This window comes from Amblyomma mixtum, chromosome 2 (assembly GCF_055824585.1).
Source record: "Amblyomma mixtum isolate Tamu chromosome 2, ASM5582458v1, whole genome shotgun sequence".
NCBI lineage: Eukaryota > Metazoa > Arthropoda > Arachnida > Ixodida > Ixodidae > Amblyomma > Amblyomma mixtum.
Genome location: NC_143013.1, coordinates 215,787,436 through 215,807,402, shown reverse-complemented (window position 1 = coordinate 215,807,402; position 19,967 = coordinate 215,787,436). Strand labels below are relative to the sequence as shown.

The 19,967-nt window shown below is 46.0% G+C and overlaps 1 protein-coding gene across 2 annotated transcripts in view; it reads right to left on the bottom strand.

The window, feature by feature from the left end:
* The window catches only part of LOC149362548 (monocarboxylate transporter 9-like), a 35,539-nt gene extending 16,166 nt beyond the window's left edge, over positions 1 to 19,373 (bottom strand). For both annotated transcript variants that reach the window (XM_089573097.1, XM_089573098.1), the window contains exons 1-2: positions 19,289 to 19,373; positions 5,002 to 5,237 (exon numbers count right to left, since the gene is read on the bottom strand). In XM_089573097.1, coding sequence (XP_089429223.1) covers positions 5,002 to 5,236 — 235 coding nt within the window. In that variant the 5' untranslated portion in view covers position 5,237; positions 19,289 to 19,373. The remainder of the gene's footprint in view (positions 1 to 5,001; positions 5,238 to 19,288) is intronic.
* Between the last annotated feature and the right edge of the window lie 594 nt (positions 19,374 to 19,967).

Here is a 19,967-nt window from a genome sequence, read left to right as displayed (position 1 = left end):
GGCTTCCGGTTTTTTCCGATATTTACCGCCCAAAAGCTCAACCTCGAGCATCCTGCCCTCACGTACCCCAGACGTGGAGCGCACGCGGACTTCGCAATTCGTAGATGAGCGCGGCTAGAAGCAGCCGCCCCCGGCGAAGACGATGCGAGGCGCGAACTAACGTTACTCATTCGCACAGCAAACAGTGACCAAGCGCAGTAAATGGGCGCCGCGGCGGTGAAGAGAAATCGTGGCCTCTGAGATCAAGCGCAGTGTTAAAGTACCGATGCTTACCTGGTCACGGAGGCCATGGAAAACAACGCGGTACTCCCACCACCCAAGAGATGGCGCTCGCATCTCTTTGAGATGAAATCGGCGACAGAAAGGGGCCGCATACCGGAGAGAGTTTTTCCAACTGTCTTTATCTAGAAACGTTGGCTGCGACGGGGGAGGGGGGGAGGCGCTGGGTGAACCTGCAAAACTCAGATAAAAGGATTAGTCAGCGTGGTACAGGGAAATGAGAACAAGGAAAAAAAAATAGGCTGGCACTGGAAGGAGAAAGGAAGGGGGGAATTTCCAAAGAAGGACATGGCAGGGGGGGGGGGGGGGGGGGAATGGCTCGTGTTCAGCGATAGCCAGAAAGTGGGGGCGGAGGGGGTAACAGGAGTGTCATGGTTTCCGAGAACTGCTAGCAGGGGATTAGGAGAAAAAGAAGAAAAAAAAAGGTGAACAAAGGGAGAGGGTGACAAGGCCGGAAATGTGGTGGAATATATGACGTGGGAAGGGTGCAAGGAGCGACAATATACTTATGTGAGGTTCTAGGAAACAGTCTGACCACGTGCAAGATATTTGTTAATTTAAAATTATGCTGACCCTGGAATGTACCTGAGAGATTCCAGGTTTCCTCTGGACATGTTAATCCCTGTTGGTTGCAGTGTTTTAAATTTGTGGATTAGGAATGCTTCTCTGTATTTTCTGTCCCTTGTCGATCTGAAGCCTGACTGAAGAATGAACAATTTGAGTTCGTCGAATTTGTGATGGCGTTGATTAAAATTGGTCGACACTGCCTTTCTGTTCATTCCGTGTTGTGTCAGCCCGGTGCCCGTTTAATCTGGCACTCATTGTTTGTCCGGTTTCTCCGATATACCTACACACTTACAAATCCTACTCGCAGCACAGGACAATACCCAAAGGACTTCGAGTTAATGTTAGGTGCTCCCTCGGTGCGCTCAGGCCTGAACTCCTCGCTCGATGGGAAAAGGTTTCAAATGACGCATCCCTTTCATTCATAGCTATTTTAAAAGAACATTGTCAAGACCAGTTAAATTCCCTCGATGATCAACTTAGTAAGATAGAACTAAATTCGGGCGAAAAGCCAGGCACTAGCAGATTTTGTAGCCAGAAAGGAACGCAAGCTGCACGATAAACAACAGCATAAACAAATTAGAGATAAATTTCCGCTAGATACGAATACATCTGGACAGTTTAACAACCGCCCTCCAATTTCGATACAGACAAAAGATACGCATTTTCTGCCGCAGGACACTGACAGCAACATTGTCGATATTTCCAAATCCCAAAGTGATAGCGACAAACGGACTCTGAAGCATGGCCTTACATTTTGTCCAACTAACAATAATTTTAACGAGTATGAACTTGACAGAGACCTCACAGAATTTGCGCGAAGATTGCGAATTAAGGAATTCTTTGCCGAAAAAGCAAACACCCCAATTACTAACCTAGCTCTTTCCTGTAACACGTGGTCAACACGTGCTCACCCTACTGCAGTAACCAGCCTTAATCCCATCCCTCTCAAAGCCGAAAGCACGCGGACGCCGGAAGCGCAGCAGAGTCCCGAATTAGACTTGTACATTAAATCTGTCTCGAAAGAAATTATAGACCAAACAAAGCAAGCTCGAAAACGCAGAAACGTTACCCCAACGAACAGGCTACTCTGAACCACTTAGCTTCTAGAACCGATATAGTCATTAAACCTGCAGACAAAGGAGGTAGCATAGTTATCCTGCCAGCCGAAAAATACAAAAAAGAAGCTTTTAGGCAACTTAACAACCCTTGTCATTATAGGAAATTAGATTCAGATCCCACTTCAGAGTTCTGCAAATTGATTCTGAACAAACTAGCAAACTTACTATCAAGAGAACTAATCACGAAGTCCGATTACCACTTCTTAAATCCGCTAAACAAACAGGCAGGACGCTTTTACCTACTTCCCAAAATCCATAAGGTTTCCGCAGAAGACTTGTTTTACCGCAGATATCCCCGGCAGACCTATCGTTTCAAACAATAACACGCCCACAGAGAACTTATCAATTTTCCTGAACAACTATCTTGCAGATATTCCCACCCACCTCCCTTCCTTTCTCGAGGATACACCGCACTTTCTCCGCATAATAGAGTCTCTGAATGACGCTTCCATTATCCCAGCAGATAGCATACTTGTCACACTTGACGTCGCCGCTTTGTACACAAATATTCCCATTAATGAAGGTATCGACGCACTCTTAAAAATTTTAACTCAAAGTCCTCACCCGCACGAAACTGAAGTGTACCTCACGCTACTTGAATTGGTACTAACACTCAACTACTTTGAATTCATTCTTCTTACTACCTTCAAGTAATTGGAACAAGCATGGGCACTCCCTTCGCACCCACCTACGCGAACATTTTTATGGGGCTACTAGAATCTAAACTTCTAAATTCATTTCTAAAAAAAAACCACTCATATACCTGCGGTACATAGACGATACTTTCATGATATGGGAGCATGGGGCTGAGACTCTGAAGGCATTCGTCACACATTTCAATTCATTCCACTCCAGCATTAAATTCACCTTCAACTCCTCGAAAACGCAAGTCAATTTCCTTGACACCACTGTCCATTTAGAAAAATAGCAAGCTCAAAACCACACTTTACAGGAAGCCTACTGACCGACAACAATACTTAGATTTCACTAGCCATCATCCAAGACACTGCAAACAAGGTATATTCGCTAGGACAGGCAATGAGACTAAGAAGAATATGTAGCGACGACGATGACTACCTGAAACACCTCCACTCGCTAAAAAACACACTAATCACCAGAAACCATCCACAGACAACCCTTAATAATGCGTTCCAACGAGCAACCACTTTGAAACGAGATGTAGTTCTTAAAAAACGAACAAAAGCTAACAGTCAACGACCTCCTGCACTTATAACGAAATACTCAAACGCGCTTCCAAACATAAACAATATCCTGAGGATATACCACCCCTAAAATGGGGTGGTATTTCCGCAGGATATTGTTTATGTTTGGAAGCGCGTTTGAGTATTTCGTTATAAGTGCAGGAGGTCGTTGACTGTTAGCTTTTGTTCGTTTTTTAAGAACTACATCTCGTTTCAAAGTGGTTGCTCGTTGGAACGCATTATTAAGGGTTGTCTGTGGATGGTTTCTGGTGATTAGTGTGTTTTTTAGCGAGTGATTAGTGGAAACGATCGTCTCAAGAAAATATTTCCCGACGCACCAAGGGTAACATACAGACGCAACACAAACCTGAGGGACATCCTGGTGCATGCTAGGCTCGGTAAGAAACCACCACCGACAGTAACTTCATGCTCTCGACCTAGATGCAAGACATGCAAACATTTACAAAGGGACACTACGGTTAAAAGTACGGCAAGCGATTTCAGTTTCGATATAAAGACCAGTTTTGACTGCACATCGTCCAATATTATCTACATGCTCCAGTGCTCCTACTGCCAGAAAGAATATATCGGAGAAACCGGAGAAACAATGAGTGCCAGATTAAACGGGCTCCGGGCTGACACAACACGGAATGAACAGAAGGCAGTGTCGATCCATTTTAATCAACGCCATCACAAATTCGACGAACTCAAATTGTTCATTCTTCAGTCAGCCTTCAAATCGACTAGGGACAGAAAATACAGAGAAGCATTCCTAATCCACAAATTTAAAACACTGCAACCAACAGGGATTAACATGTCCAGAGGAAACCTGGAATCTCTCAGGTACATTCCAGGGTCAGCATAATTTTAAATTAACAAATGTCTTGCACGTGGTCAGACTATTTCCTAGAACCTCACATAAGTATATTGTCGTTCCTTGCACCCTTCCCACGTCATATCTTCCACCACATTTCCGGCCTTGTCACCCTCTCCCTTTGTGCACCTTTTTTTTTCTTCTTTTTCTCCTAATCCCCTGCTACCAGTTCTCGGAAACCGTGACACTCCTGTTACCCCCTCCGCCCCCACTTTCTGGCTTTCGCTGAACACGAGCCATTCCCCCTCACCCCCCCCCCCCCCCCCCCTGCCATGTCCTTCTTTGGAAATGCCCCCCTTCCTTTCTCCTTCCAGTGCCAGCCTATTTTTTTTTCCTTGTTCTCATTTCCCTGTACCACGCTGACTAATCCTTTTATCTGAGTTTTGCAGGTTCACCCAGGGCCTCCCCCCCCTCCCCCGTCGCAGCCCCTTCAAAGCCTTTTGTTCATTACACACCCCCCGGATATAAGTTGTTCCACTATTGCAGCCTAACGAATCATGATTCACCTCCCTCCCCTTCCTGACACGCATCCCCTCCCACACCACTTTCCTTCCCCACCCCCGGGGCCTTCCTCCTCGGAGCGAAGGCCCTATTTAATCCCTGCTGATGATGAACGCTTTGCCCAGACGAAGACAAGTCCCCTTGTCGAAACGTTGGCTCTAGCAACCTGAGGTTTTCCCCTCCCTTGTTCATTTTGTGATCGCCAAGGACCATCTACCGCACCCTCTCTCTACCATGGTCTTTGTTGTGATGTGCACTGTGCGGTCCTCTAGGATACGATGAGCTTATGCGGGAGGACGGTAGGGTCAGGGGAAGTACAGCTAACATTCTGGTACCGCAGGGGCAGGAGATTGTAGACAATTTCCATTTCGCTACCATCAAAATGCAGTCACCGCGTTCCCGCACTAAGTGATGGCATGCCATAGTGACTGAGGCCTGCTGTGGTGAGCTGAAAACTCACCGACCATGTTGGCCATAGCTCCCATGAGGCATATGGGCCAGGCTGCTTGACCTCGGTCCGCATTAAACTCCTTCATAATTCCGATGTAGAGGAACCCAGACGACCGGATGGTGGCGGATGTGAGGAAGGTGGTCAGAGCACAGATCACAGCCACGTGCCAGCACTCGTCTACGCCTCGCTCTTTCTTGGGTGGTGCCTTTGCACTGACAACGGTGTGTCCTTCCTCGCCAGCCATCCTGTTGAAAAAGTAAACGTTGAATTCACGTACCCGTTTGAGGTTTATAAAACGAATGCTGATACATAAAAGAGCCTCCGAAAGATGTATTCACTTGTTAATATAAATACAGATCGCGATTAGCGCCGTTTCACGCTGCTATGATTTCTACAATGCAATATTCTTAAACGCTTCCGAATCACGCGGACTAAAGTCAGCAATCGGTAATGATCCGGCGGTGTTCTGCTCGGGCGTCACTTTTGCCTTGCATTATAAGATCTTAGTCTAGCACTTGTTCAGACTGCAGCATGAGTCCCTGTTTTTTATTTTTCTAAGACTTCTTATTTTAAGTCAACAATGGACGCCCTTGATGACCTTGCATGCGGCAAGAAAAAAGCAACATTTGAACCATTTCCCAACGCAGAAATCTGGTCTGGTTGGCTGTGATTCATTAGAAGCGTTGGAATAACGTGTAAGACGTGGACGCCTGAAGCGCTAGTTTTACGTTTATAATGAAACATCTCCACATTTCACCAAAGCTACGCAATTACTAATCCTTTTGAATGCTTGCGGCCGTGTATACTCTTCTAGTTATGGGGTGGTGATATCGGCATGCTGCATGTTTTCTATTACGTGTTCCGTGGGCAGGATACTACAGGTTCTGCGCTGAAAGCCGCCAAAAGGTCGATTTTAGAAACCACGATCCAAGCATTGAAAGTGGCCGGTCGGCCGAGCTGCAAAGATGGCTGTGAGTGCTCCAAGTGCATGCTTGTGTACAGCACGCAAAGTCTTGGCGAAAATTACCCAGACACAGGTGTCTGTTTCTCAGCCGTTAGTGGAACCCTTAATGCACTCCTAAAAACCGTAACATCTTCAAGGGCGCTCCTTATCTTACACAGATTTAGAGCTTAAGGAGTACCACAAGTGTTCCAATACACGGCTCATATAAAACATCGTTGCCTGTTTACTTTAAACAAACACGACACACCCGCTGTCAAAGGTTGATGGAAAGCAGACTCAGAGAGAAAAAAATACCGCCTTCCGTACACCGCCTTCCGGGGTGTACAGCGTGCTTGTGATTCCTTTGCGAAAATACAACGCACAATTAAATTTCATCGAATGCGCCTTGGACGCAGATAAATTAAATATTTTCGGCACAATCACGTTCCGCGCGCTTTACACGGGAATTGCACATACACCAAAACACAAACCGCTCCACTCGACCACAATGGAGCCTCCCATAACCCTGTCCTGTACAAGGTGTGGCCAAACTATTGCCATTAACTCCGTGATTCCTCCGCCCACGGACTTGCTATCGCCCCGTGTTAAGCTTGCCTACTAGTCTAATCCATTCGTTTATCCAATAGCACCAGGAAATGTCATGTATTCGCATTATACGCCATGCCCATGCCACTTTCTGCTTCGGGATTTCAGCTAGGATACCATTACCTGAAGAGAAAAGTATACAACAGCTGTATCGTACCGGTACTCACCTATGGGGCAGAAACGTGGAGGCTAACAAAGAGGGTTCAGCTTAAGTTAAAAACAACGCAGCGAGCTATGGAAAGGAAAATGATGGGTGTAAGGTTAATAGATCAGAAGAGGGCGGAGTGGGTGAAGGAACAAACGCGGGTTAATGACATCTTAGTTGAAATCAAGAGGAAGAAATGGTCTTGCGCAGGGCATGTAATGCGAAGGCAAGATAACCGCTGGTCCTTAAGGGTAACGAAGTGGATTCCAAGAGAAAGCAAACGTACCAGGGGACGGCACAAAGTTAGGTGGGCGGATGAGATTCAGAAGCTTGTGGGGATACATCTGACAAAGGACAGGGTTAATTGGAGAGACATGGGAGAGGCCTTTGGCCTAAAGTGGGTGTAGTCAGGCTGATGATGATGACCATTAACTCATGTTTTCTTCCCTGAACGTTTATGCGCTCTTCCTGCCTACTACCGTTAAAACCACCATTTTTACTAGATAGCTCACTGCACTGTCCTCAAACTAACTGCAAGTCTTTACGTTGAACCCCAAGCTTCTGCCTGATAGGTAAATAGTGGTAAAATAAAATTGCTTATTAATTTGCTTTTGCGAGAAATTTTAAACCGATTTTGATGCCGTTTGAATACCCGCCAAATGCACTTCAGCCCATTCTTACTCTCAAATTCGGTTGGAGTTGGAGTGGTGCACATATGTGAACACTACGTGCCTAAAGATGATGTTGTCTTTTACTACTTCTCTTGATTCACTGCTCATCGTAAACGAGTCTTCCCTTCCGGGACTGTTAAGCATTGTTTTTTTTTCTTCTTATTCATTTTTACACAAATCATTCATATTTTCCTGCCCAGATCCTTGTTCACGCCACGCTATTCATTCTCTGAGTTATTCAGCAAAGCAGTACCCTCAGAAAAACGAAAATTACTAAAGTATTTTAATCAACTTTTATTCTCAACGTCTTTAAGCACGCCGTAAATAGCAATGGGAAACTCGTGTCTCCCTGCGTGACCATTTCCTCTTTGGGAGTTTATCACTAGCTCTATACAGGTTTAGATTGGCTGTACAGCTACTGCAGGTGTTTCCCAGTTCCTTTATATATGCCACTTATACAGTTCCGCAAAGCCTGCCTGACTGCTGAGGCTTCGACCGAGTCAAATGCTTTCTCAGAAGCTCTGTGAAGGCTTTGGTAATATTCAGCGGATATCTCTGTGCATCATGAACCAACTCATCAACACATGCACTACCTAGACGTATATAGGGCACGCACAAACGTAACATCCCAGATGACAGTGACAGCAGTCAGGTACAATTCAAAAGCGCAGCTCAAAATGCCGCTCGGAGGACATCTTTTAGCTGGTAGTGTTAACTATTGTTATACTAACTACACCACAGCGAGTCGCCTTGCACCTGCTACCCGCAAGCAACGTGTCTCCCAAGGTTACAACAGAAAGCAAAAAAGAACGGAATGTCTGAGTCCCAGTAAAATATTTATCAGACTTTTCCAGACCGTAGAGGCAGGCCATAGAAACAAAATCTTGGAGATATGTCCCATTAAGGATGTAGAAACTTTTTTTCAGGAAGGAATATGCAAATTAAAACAAAAAATTCCTGGCGGTTTAGCATGGCTAAGGACGAAATGTTATGTGAAAGCACAGTTCTTTGCTGATGGACACCGCAGGCAACGTACCTGGAAGCGGGATGGAGATGTCCATTGACCCAGGGAGTACCCGCGATACAATAGTGGTGAGGGGAGTCTACTCCAATTAGACTCAACTACACTCTGACCCAGGGAGTGTCTTGAGCTTTTACGCCATCAATGCCAATTTACGCAATGTACGCCGGGGGCCTATGTTCCAGTGCCGTGTCTCTGCCACAATGTTGTCCACACCAATGCATGCAGCGCACGTTTTCTGTCAATACCGCCACCATAGTGTTGCAGTTTAACATACAGCGTGATTGGCTCCGGCGATAGCCTAATGCTCTCGTGCATTGCCCTGCGAAGCTGAGCTTCTCGCGACGCTGTGAGCTGAAATCCCTTTCGCATTAATATTTATTCACTAATATTTTATTTATCGTCCGAAAGGTCATCCTCAAGGTCAGGCATCGCACAAACCGCTCAGCCCGTGTGACCTCATGAAGGAGTATTTTCAGGCTAAAAAGTCAGCAGCATATTTCTATTTCCAGAAAGGTAGTTGGCAGTACCAACTATTTTCATCAACAAGCAGAAAGCCACCGCCCACGCCACAAGCCGTAAGGCAAGACAGGTTCACACTTGCACTTGTCCTTTTGAAAGATCAAGCAACAGTTTAGTTCGAACAGCCGAAGGGAGAGGTTGGGCCAGCACCTGTCAGCACACGGCATATCTGGCACGCGAGTCGTCATTGCCCTGCCGTGGGCGGACGGCGGCAGTTTGCCTTTTCTGGCCCTTTCCTAGTCCATGCGTGCCCCGAGGAGCGTCGGATGCCGGCTTTGACCCAGTCCTGGATAATAACCTCCATCAGACCCCCGCTCGCCCCCGCATGCATCTGTTTCTGCTGTGGAGATTCTCGGCCCGTGTGCTGAATCCTGCAGCACGGAAGCCATCCCGTACACACTCGTGCGCATGCCGCCTCAACGCGCCGCTGGAAACGGCGGCTACTAGCATGCTCTGATGATAGCGGGTCCGCTGCTGCCGTCCGATTTCTGCATCATGCGGCTGTCACCACAGGCATCTCTCTCCGCAGACATCACGGCGCCGCAGCCTAGCAGAACTGCAATGATGGCCTCCCACCGCCCGCCCGGCTTCCTTGCTGAACGGCGGTCATCTTTTGCACCGTGAAGCGCAGCGCACAGCTTTTCACGTGCCGACACCAGCCCGCGGCGGCTGTTACTCGCATCGCTGGCCTGCTGTGGACTAAGTCGCATTCACAGCAGCCTTCCGGCGCTCCTCGGCGTGTTTGCACCATTCCCATCGGGACTGATGTAGCGGCGGCACATCACAGGTCCTTTCCACAGATTCATGGCCCTACTTATTCACGCGGCTGTTCCGGGAGCCGTTAATGGCGGCGGAGCTCGTGGCATTGAGTGACTCACTCATAGCACAGTGGTGAGCAGCCTTGTCTAGAGCGCTTGAGCAGTGCGCACTTGGTAACAAAAACCGAAATTAGAGAGCAGCCCCTCATTACAGGGCAAAGTTTTCGTGCCTGCTTTGTTTACGAGGCTATCTGGCGCTACTTCCGTACAAGCGTTGCAGCTGGACCCTAGAGGCTGCCACAAAATCTGGATTTGTTTGCAAGGAAGTGCACCGCCCGAGCGCTCTAGACAAGGCTGCTCACCACTGCACGCTCCCGCCATAATTAAACGCTTCCTGTTGACAGTATGACTTCAGTTTGCTGCTACTTTGGTAGCCGTCCGCTGCGGTTATCTCCGGAAGGGACCTTCGAACAACCACCGCCCCTTACTGCGAATTCCCATAGATAATCCGCTCTGCCTGCTTCGGCATCGGCATCGCCATCCAGTTGCAGCGGTCGTTTGTATTTATGCCCACGTCGCTCGTGACACCCCCCCCCCCCCCCGCACACACACACACATGCACCCATATGTTTCCTGGATTGCCGGATTACCTCCACTACCTAGGATTATTTGTGCTTTGGAAACAGCTGCATGCGCGGTATACAGGGTGCGCGCCACGGCTCCTACCTCAAATGATTGCTTCCTCCCAACAGGATCCAAGCAGAGTTTAATCGCTCACTTAGCGACAAGAAAAGAAAAGAAAACAAAGGGCGGTTACGAGTGTGCAACGCGAATGCTTGAGCGTCACCTGGTAGTGAAAAGGCACAGGCCAGAAGGATGTGTGGAACTCTCGGTTGCAGCCTTCTATTTAATTCCTGGGTTTCCGTTTGCAGTGTCTTCAAGGTATTCTGCGTCAGGCACATTTATGATTTTCGCCTTGTAGAACTAAGATCAGTTCTTTGTTTTTCTGCCTACATAGCACGTCGCAGAAGCTTGATCTGAGACTCGCGCGAACGCTACCTAAGTGGGAGTTTTCACCTCGTAGAAAATTCTTGTCCTGAAAAAAGTTAGGTACGCGGTACGCATGTCCCATCTTCGGTTTATGTCTCCCATGTTCCTTTTTACCCACGCTTGGTCTGATGTATAGAAGCTTTTATAATCGTTACAGTATTTGCCCAAGGTGTCTCAACTAAGCCAACGTTATGCATTTTTCTGCTTCATTTTTCAGATTCTTACAACCGGAGAAAACGTATAGTACTGTCACGAAGTTGCTATTCTTACATTCCTGTGTCGTAGCGCTACACTGCACACCAGATGGTGGATACGTGCTTCCGCTGCTTGTCTTTATTTCAGCGCAATGCGCTCATAAAGAATAGAAAAGTAGCGTGAGGTCGAGCGCAGAGCAGGAAATGTGGCACACATGACCGATACGATGACCTCGTTCTATACGACAAAAGGAAAACGCTGTGCGTCAAACCAAAGCCGAGAAATTAAGAGGTAACCTTTTGGCGTCTTCCCTGAGACGCACAACTTTTTTGACATGGCCAGTTTCGGAATTTTTTTATATGTGTTCGGGAAATATGAACCCTTAGCTCGAAAGCCTATTTTTAAGGGTGTTTGTGGCTGCGTTCCGAGTTGAACCATTCTATACAGGATGCGAACTGCGCACGCGCAATCTCCGGTATAGTAGCAGGTGCACACCCATCTTATCGCGCGTCTGCTGCACATTACCTACCTGCTACTGAGCGAATGAATCAGGCATCCGGAAATCCTCTGTAAGCGTACTCAAGTACGCCTACGGTAGACAAATTTGCCTAATGTGAAGGAAATCAAACCTTCACAACCCTCGCTATTCTGGGGAATGACACCGGCACTTTCCCTTTTATTTACAGCTTCCAACCGCGCAGCTTTTGGAATCGGACATCGTAGTGTATGCCGCTGGTGTGATAAATGCCTGATGTTCTTATAATGGTTTTAAAGAAAGGCGCGTCAGTAGACTTAGAGCTGGAGGACAACTAGTCCGCATGTAAAAGAAGAAATTAAGGAAGGAGTGAAAGTAGAAGAGATTTCGAAAACTGCAACATATTGCTAGCATTTTCAATTTTTTGAAACTTCGATGCAGTTCAGATGCTTCCTTACATTTCTAATCTATATCCCCCCACCCCTGACAGGAATGCCCCTGAGGGCTATTTGCGAGGACCCGAGGAAATATTTAAAGAGAAGGCACTGGACTTTTACAATGGGACATACTGTAAAGAATACAATGAGATAAAATAGAGACAACGAGTCTATAGGATGACTCTAATAATAAACGTTCTGTAAACAGCCAAAACATATCAGAGGCCTACTGAGCTCCGCAGTTATCGTCTGAGATGTGGTAAAGTTCTGATAAAATTATTGAATGACACTGGCATGCGATATTGTGAACAAAGGTTACGGTTTCATGTGTGTGCGGGGAATAATTTTGTTGCCATTGTAATTCTCACCGGAAATCTCGGTGACGAGAGATGCCCTGAAGTATTTCTTCATGTGTATACCGTAACAGATACCTGTTAATGAGGGTGCCGTGAGAAATTTATCTGAGCTCGTTAGTTGTCCTTATCACAGGCTGCCTCTATAAGCGCCTCCTGCCAGGAGTAACAACGTGATAACTCAGTACAGTCGGCTTGCTGTCGGAGAAGACGGTAGGGAAAAAATTTCTGAAATGAAAGAACTTCTGCAGCTAGAAAATGCGGTCTAGATCAGTCCTTAGCATGCGAGAAATCACTGGTTGCGTCGTTTTGTGTTTCAATATATGTTTTATTCTAACCTGAAGGAGACAGCATAAGTCTCAATATCTCTTTACAGCAGCCAGACTACTAAATAAATGTTTTGCTCAAGTGTTCTTGCTTTCATTTCTCCGCCAAGATTTTTGTGCTCAGCAGTATAAGAAATTTCAGCCATGCTGATATTCCAATTAAGCAGTGGAAGTATTTGCTTCTGCCATGTAGATGCGTGAAAATAAGACCATGGAGACATCGCTTGTTTCATAATTTAATTTAAGAGTGCCTCTAAGTCTTTTGTTATTAACACTGCGTAATTTTTTAGGTTTCCCGCTACCTTAGAGTGCCAGCGTACTAGCGCAAGGCAGGCGGCACCCAAAGTAAAGGAAGTTGTCTTCGCTAATGTGCAGATATTGCTTTACATTCGTACTATTTCTAAGGGCGCAAAATAAAGCTGGGGTTTTAACCAATTCCCTGATGTCATACATTCGAAAAATCTGTATATTAAAGGCGGAAGTCTTGAGGACTCGTAATATTGATAGTTTATTGCTCGCAAGCAATAAAACCCTCAATAAATTTATATCTAGAAACATAGAACACATGTACAGCAGTTTGAGCGCTGTATGAAAACGGCGACATAGTTAGACGTCAGTGAAGCCTAGCAACGACTTCTGCACGAAATATAAATGACTGCGCGACCTACAACCGGCCCAAACAGCCTTATCTCAAAAGTGCCATCATTACGAGCGCAACCTTTATAGCCCCATATACCGGACCTTGTCTCCCGGTGGTTCTGACAGGGAACCACGTGGACGCAAGAACAGTTTTGATTCGTAACGGCTGCCCGGAGCCTGTCTTCTAGCCGCTCACTGCTTTCAACCACGAAGGCTTCCATGCTCAAATCATGCGTTCGTTTATGCAGGTACTTTCGCATTATTACCGTGGTCTGTTACTCGCAACACACTTACACCGTACGAATGGTCCCCTCTAGAAGCTTAGCAAGTTTGTTAAAACTCTGCACGGATTCGAAGAGATTTCCGTCCGTAAACGTCCGTGAATTGAAGAATGTTGCGCATTTATATGTGAACCCATACCTATTATTGCTGTTATTACCGTATTTACTTGCATGTTGGTCGATACGCAGCGTAGGTCAACCTCTGTATCATGGAGAGCCGCAAAACAAGAGAGGTTAGAATGTTCCTTTGGTCACTCAGCAGAAGCTCGTAGCCGCCAGCGTAGAATTAAGGCTTCATTCGCTGTAGAGGCGAACTCGCTGCACTACCCAGTATTTGGCGCACTGTTAGGGCTCATGAAAATACAGGCTCTTGTATCTCAATAATTTTACTCCTGTGCACGTATGATGCTGCCTATACGACATGCTGCTGAGAAAGCACCACCTCGCTATTCGGGTGGCCGGCTAAGAAAAGCTTCGTTTTCAAGTTGATGCATCTAAAGGGCTCGGTCGACGTGTGATAAACTATTATGGCTTCATTTTTTTCTTCATATCGGGCTCTTGAGCGGCGCTCTTTAACTATTGATAATCATTTCCAATGTGGGCCGGCCAGTCTTGCGGCAAGTTGCGTGAGGGTACGAGAGTGGCTTTAGACAATACGGATCAAGTATCGCCCTGCCACAGTGACTCCTTATGAGAGCTGGATTCGGCGGCAATCTTAGGCGGAGACACTTAGCTCACTGTATAGCTTCGCTTTTGAGGCTTCCATGGTGAGTCGCACCAAGCCCCGCCCTGCCTTCCTTACTCCTGTCAAGCCTCGAACTATTTTTTTAAATTAACTTCTCTGTCTATCTTTAAAAAAAAAAAAACTATTTGTGAAGCGTGCGCGAAGTACTAGAAGCAGGAATTTTGAAGACTGACACGCAAGAGTATCCACAAACGCAACAGTATCCGCAGGAGCGCCGTTTGCGTAGTTCCCTTGAGTAAATTTCTGGGCGAGTTCCTTCATAATGCACAAAAGCGGAACCAGCGAAACAGACGCACACGCAACACCGCTGGTGTGTGTGCCTCCTTGTTATTGTCTGGCGTCTTTTTCGCTGGTTTCACCTTTACGTAGTTCCCCTTCCTTTTCCCACTTTGTAGCTAGTTTTGAGTCTGTCATATGCCGAGACGCGCATATTGGTTCACTTATGTGTTTGCAGGTTTTATAAAAATGAAGTCTATCCATACGCAAGTATACGAGGTCTGTTAGAAAAGTATCCGACATTATTTTTTTTTTTTGCGAACCCCTGATGGATATGAAACAAACGCGCTTGCATCAGGCGACCTTGAACCTTCGGGCGCATGGACGAATTTTTTACCGCCTCCCGATAGCGTCAGTCGCTCGAACGCAGCATTTGAGTGAGGCAGTGCGCAGTGCTCTCGTCGGTTTTTTATTGCAAGGAAAATGACGGAGTGACAGGAGCAGCGCTACTGCATCAAATTTTGCCATAAACTGGGCGAAAGCCGAGTGGAAACCATTCGGAATATTCAGTCGGCTTTCGGTGACGATGCTATGAGCAGCACACAGATTAAGCAGTGGTACAATTGATTTAAAGATGGCCGCACATCGGTGGAGAGCGAGCCACGCTCCAATCGGCCATCAACATGCTGAAATGACCAGGTCATTGCCGAACTGAACGCTGTGGTGATGCGGGACCGTTGCGTGACTATCCGAGAAATTGAGGAAGAGGTGGACATGAGCAATTTTTCCGCACATTCCATTATAACCGAAGATTTGGTCGTTGAGAGAGTTGCGGCAAAATTCGCGCCGAAGCTGCTCATGGTGGAGCAAAAACAGCTTCATGTTGAAGTCTCACAGGACATACTGGGTTCCACAAACAGTGACCCCGTCTTCATCAACATCATAATCACTGGTGACGAGTCTTGGGTGTACGGGTACGACCCGGAAATCAGATCCCAGTCGTCACAGTGGAAGCATTCCACGTCACCAAGACCAGAGAAGGCCCACGAAGTGCGCAGCAATGTGAAAGTGATGCTGACTGCTTTCTTTGACTCCCTCTGTGTGGCACACCACGAGTACGCACTCCACAGGGTCAACAATGACCAAAGAGTACTACAGAGATGACCTGAGTTGCCTACGTGATTCTGTGCGGCGCAAAAAACCGGAGTTGAGGTCAACAGGAAAGTGGCGCTTCCATCACGACAATGCTCCTGCACATTTCTCGCACTTGATTCAGACTTTTTGGCGAAACACCAGACGCCTGTTGTTCAACAGACTCCTTACTCAACTGACATGGCCCCTGCGATTTCTGGCTGGTTCCCATAATCAACAGGCCATTGAAAGGAGCGCGATTTCAGACAAGGAAGAACATTACGGCTGCAACGACAGCTCAGCTAGACTCCATTCCGAAAGGGTCCTTTTCGGAATACTTCCCACAATGGCAGCACCGCTGCGAGAAGTGTGTGGAGTCCCAAGTAGACTACTTTGAAGGTGACTAGGTTTGCAACGCTCCAGTTTCGCAAGTTTTTTTTTCTACGGCCAAAGGTCGGAAACTTTTCTAACAGACCTCGTATACGGTATGTTGTACTGTTGTTGAGCCTCTGCGCTCAAATATGGTGTGAGGCTCACTTCTAGCTTCACCCGAGCCTGAAACTGCGCAATTTATTAGGACTAGCATTGCCAGCATAGTCTCGGTCCGAGCATCAAGCCTCCGCTTTGCCCAGCCAAATTTTTTAGCATATTTAAACATTAAGTACGTTTTAAAGCGGCGCCTTGGTGTGTGAGCAACTCCGAAGGAGCTGTGTGCTAAAATCTCACAGCAAAAGTGTTTTCTGTTCCTTCTTCTTCTGTAAAGGGCTCGCCGCGGCGGTCTGTTGATGCTGACTCTCCGTAGCAGCATTAACACCAGCACAATGCCGCACTCAGCAGCTGAGCTGTGGGTGCAGGAAAATTGGTGTTTATATTACCACTCTTTCTGGAAAAATCTCTTTAGCACACGCATTTCTAGCCGCAATTGCAGAGCCACTTGTGGGCCCTTGTAGGCCCGGGCCACATGTTCAGCGAGGCTAAAAGCCCACTGTTGAGTAAGTACAGGCGCGGACAAAAGTAAACCGAGCACGCAACTGTCTTCGAATATTTTTCACGCGTGACCTAATTGAAATTTCCAGCAGTGGTACGTGCATGCTGGTAGAGGAGGTTGGTGGGCTTTCTTGTAGACAAACAACGCTTCTTCATTACCAATTGAGAAAGCGTGATTGCACTTCGAACGCGATAGCGTGCTGCGTTTACTTATGGCCGCGCCTATACATAAGACGATTGTATAATGCTATTTTTTGGTGTAGTAATATCTAAGCGTATAAATGAGAATAATCTCCAAAGTAGTATGATCAGCAGTTCTTCTAGTAAAACAGACATTTTCACCGCAGAAATTGGCTACCCTTTAAGCGCAACAGTCAAGTTTTACAATATGAATATTGTGAATTTGACTGATGAAAGAGAAGTAAAGCATTTTTCTAACCAAATTCTTTTAATATCATTCTCGACTTGATTTTTGTACAGAAATGATGATCTCCACATAGTAGTGTTCGTGCCTTTTTTTAGAAACTTTCTAGCAACATCTTTAGTAATGAACATTGTTTAGACATTGGGTACTTTCTTAAGCATGTTTTAAGTACTTGCACTATAAAAACGCTAATATATCTTTTTTGGGATGTTGAGGCGCCATAAAAGTTTGGAGCTCGAAATTTTTACAACGCATGCGCACGAATAGATTACATTCAGCGTCAGTTTTGTTGATAACTTCATAGAGTTGTCTAAAAACTCTGAACAATTCGCATTTAATATCCTATCTTATATTAGAGGGAACCGTTAGAAAGTAGGTAGTTTTAAAAAGGTTCTTTTAAGCCACATCCGTACTTTTTTTAGCGCCTCAGCAGTAATCAAGGTTGTATATATAATAAAGTGTATATAAGAAGATTGTTACAGTGCATGGTAGCATTAGTTACAAAAAATGAAATTTACGTCGTGTGTCTGGAGAAAGTTCACACAGTCGATGTATATTGCTACCGTTAAAGTAGCAGATGCTTCTTGTGACAGGTGACATCACGGACAGCGCGTTCCCTTTTTATAGCGACTGAACCGTAACCAAGACTGTATATATGAGCGTTGTTTCGAATAATGTTACAGTGTATATCGGAGGCTAATTACAAAGCAATGTTACTTGCGTGGTGCATCAGGAGAACACACACCTAGTCGACGTACCTACCCGCCGTTCAAGCCGCATATCATTTTCGGTTACGTCACGTTTATGACAGCGCGCGAAGTCAGCAATTACAACTACCTCATTATTGATTTGAAAATAAATAACTGTGTTTCAGAACGCAGCAGACAAAAACTTCGCAGCTGACTGTACTCTTGAGGTACGCCAGCAAATTTTTATCCAACGGAAGTCATTCACTGCAAAAAAGAAACCTTGCGTCTCTGCAACTCTTGTAATTTGAAAATTATCACGGTTCTAAGCACGATTAGCTGAGAAGCTAAAAAAGAGTAAGAAAGTAGTGAGGGTACCCAGCGCAAAGAGCCGCATTTGTTTTACTTCTTGTACGTAAGCAATTTTTATAAAATACCACTGACATTTCTCGTCTCATTTATCTGTGGGGTGAGGAAAATAGGGTTTTATAGTTGCATGCAGCCATTGTTTTTAGACACTTTGAGTAGTAGCCTTCATTTTTACGGGCCTAGTTGTTCTAACACATTCTTACAGTTTCCGAGGCAGGTAAGGAAGTTACATCCAGCCACACTGACAAAATAGCTTCAGCGTTTTTCGTAATCCACGAAAATCATGGCTACCTAAAAGCGGTGGCGATGAGGAGGAAGAGGAGGACAGTCGAGTAGGCAAATTGGGACAAGAAACCGGTCTTATACCCTGCACTGCCCTAAGGGGGTTAGGTGATATAAAGGTCAAGGAGAAAAGGGAGCCAAGGAAGATGAAGGCTGCAAGCAGTTAGCGTGCGACAGAGTCGTAGCACATATGGATGTCAAACTCATCGATATAACAAAACAAAGTAGTGCTGGGGCTCCATTTAACCCTTTCATTTTGTTTTGTGTTATCAAGGACCCCAATTTTTTGTCCTCTCTGTGCAGCCAAACTCACCGATATCCATGTGGGCTGGAATAGGGCAGCATCATACAGGCACGCGCCTATTGTACGATGCATTAGATAAGAGCTCCTATGATCAACATTTTTTTCATCAAATATTAAGAGGGCCCATCGAGGCGTCCGTTAGTCTCGGGTGCTTGCACATAGACGTGAACTCGCATTCCTGTCGTAAGCACAAGCTAAATTGATGCCTAGAGTAAACACAAAGCGCCGAGCAGAAATGCTCGGGAACGTACCCTTAGTGATCTCAGCACAGCAAGGTAAAATTAACAGCGAAGCCAAGTTATTGATTCAGAATATTTATTTTACTCAAACAGCACAGACTCATTGTCCTGTCATGCAGAAAAATCATCGCTTCATTCCGAATGCACCATCCATGCACGGAGAAGGATGGAGGGCATTTTGAACTGGAGATGGAAAAGTTGCCCTTTTGAAAGCAATATTTTCTTGAAAGGGAACATAAACATGTGCTGCGACGCAAGAAGGTTTTCCTGAAGCCATGAGATTTACTCCAAGTAGCACTTAGCGCATTTGCACATTTACTGTAACATAACATAGTATAGCAATGTGGCTCGGTATTCACGAGCTTTTACCGCCGAATTTCTTCCCAAGATAACAAAAAGAAAGCGCATAAGACGGATGTTGCATTCGATAGCCCGCTTCCAGAATTTAAAATTCCTGTGCTCAAAACACGCTGTTCAAAAAAGAGTCGTACCTTTCTTGTGGGTGTCCGAGCCTGGTGTTGACTGTAAAAGGGCTTTTCTTAAGGACTGCACGTGACCCTCGCGTGTAACTTGGTAGGCAGCTGAGAATGGCGTTATCTGATAGGCGACGGCGCCATAAAAGACGTACAGCGAGTAGAAACGACTGCTTTAGTGTCTCCCGTTGTCCACTTGCAACCGCCTGAGAGCAATGCCAGGTGACCGTGCGTGTTCCTTGTGTTAACACGGCCTTATGGCATTCGGAGGAATTTGAACATAACCCAGTAGGAGCGCCGTGCACCACAATACTGGCAGAGCGGGGTGTGCTGACAGTAAGATATGGACGTGAAGTGAATTAAAAGGCTGGCAGAAAGTGGAAAATGTATAGAATATGATAGATGAGACGAAATTTTATTTCACATCTCGGGATCTTCCACACATTATGTGAAGCATTATTAAAGTGACAGTTATAAATCGAGATCACCTGAGCAACGCTCCCCGTACAGACATAAGCTAAATTACTTGAAAGACAATTCCCGTGTAGACACTGTTCTTAGCAGCATTTCTATTGGCACAAACACTAAACGCTGTCCCAGTGGGGTTACGTTGCCTGGGTGTACCCGAAGGCATCGAAAAGAGGTCTTTTTTCTGTTAAGACGAACAGCTGTGTAAGGAAAAGGAGTGAGCATGAGG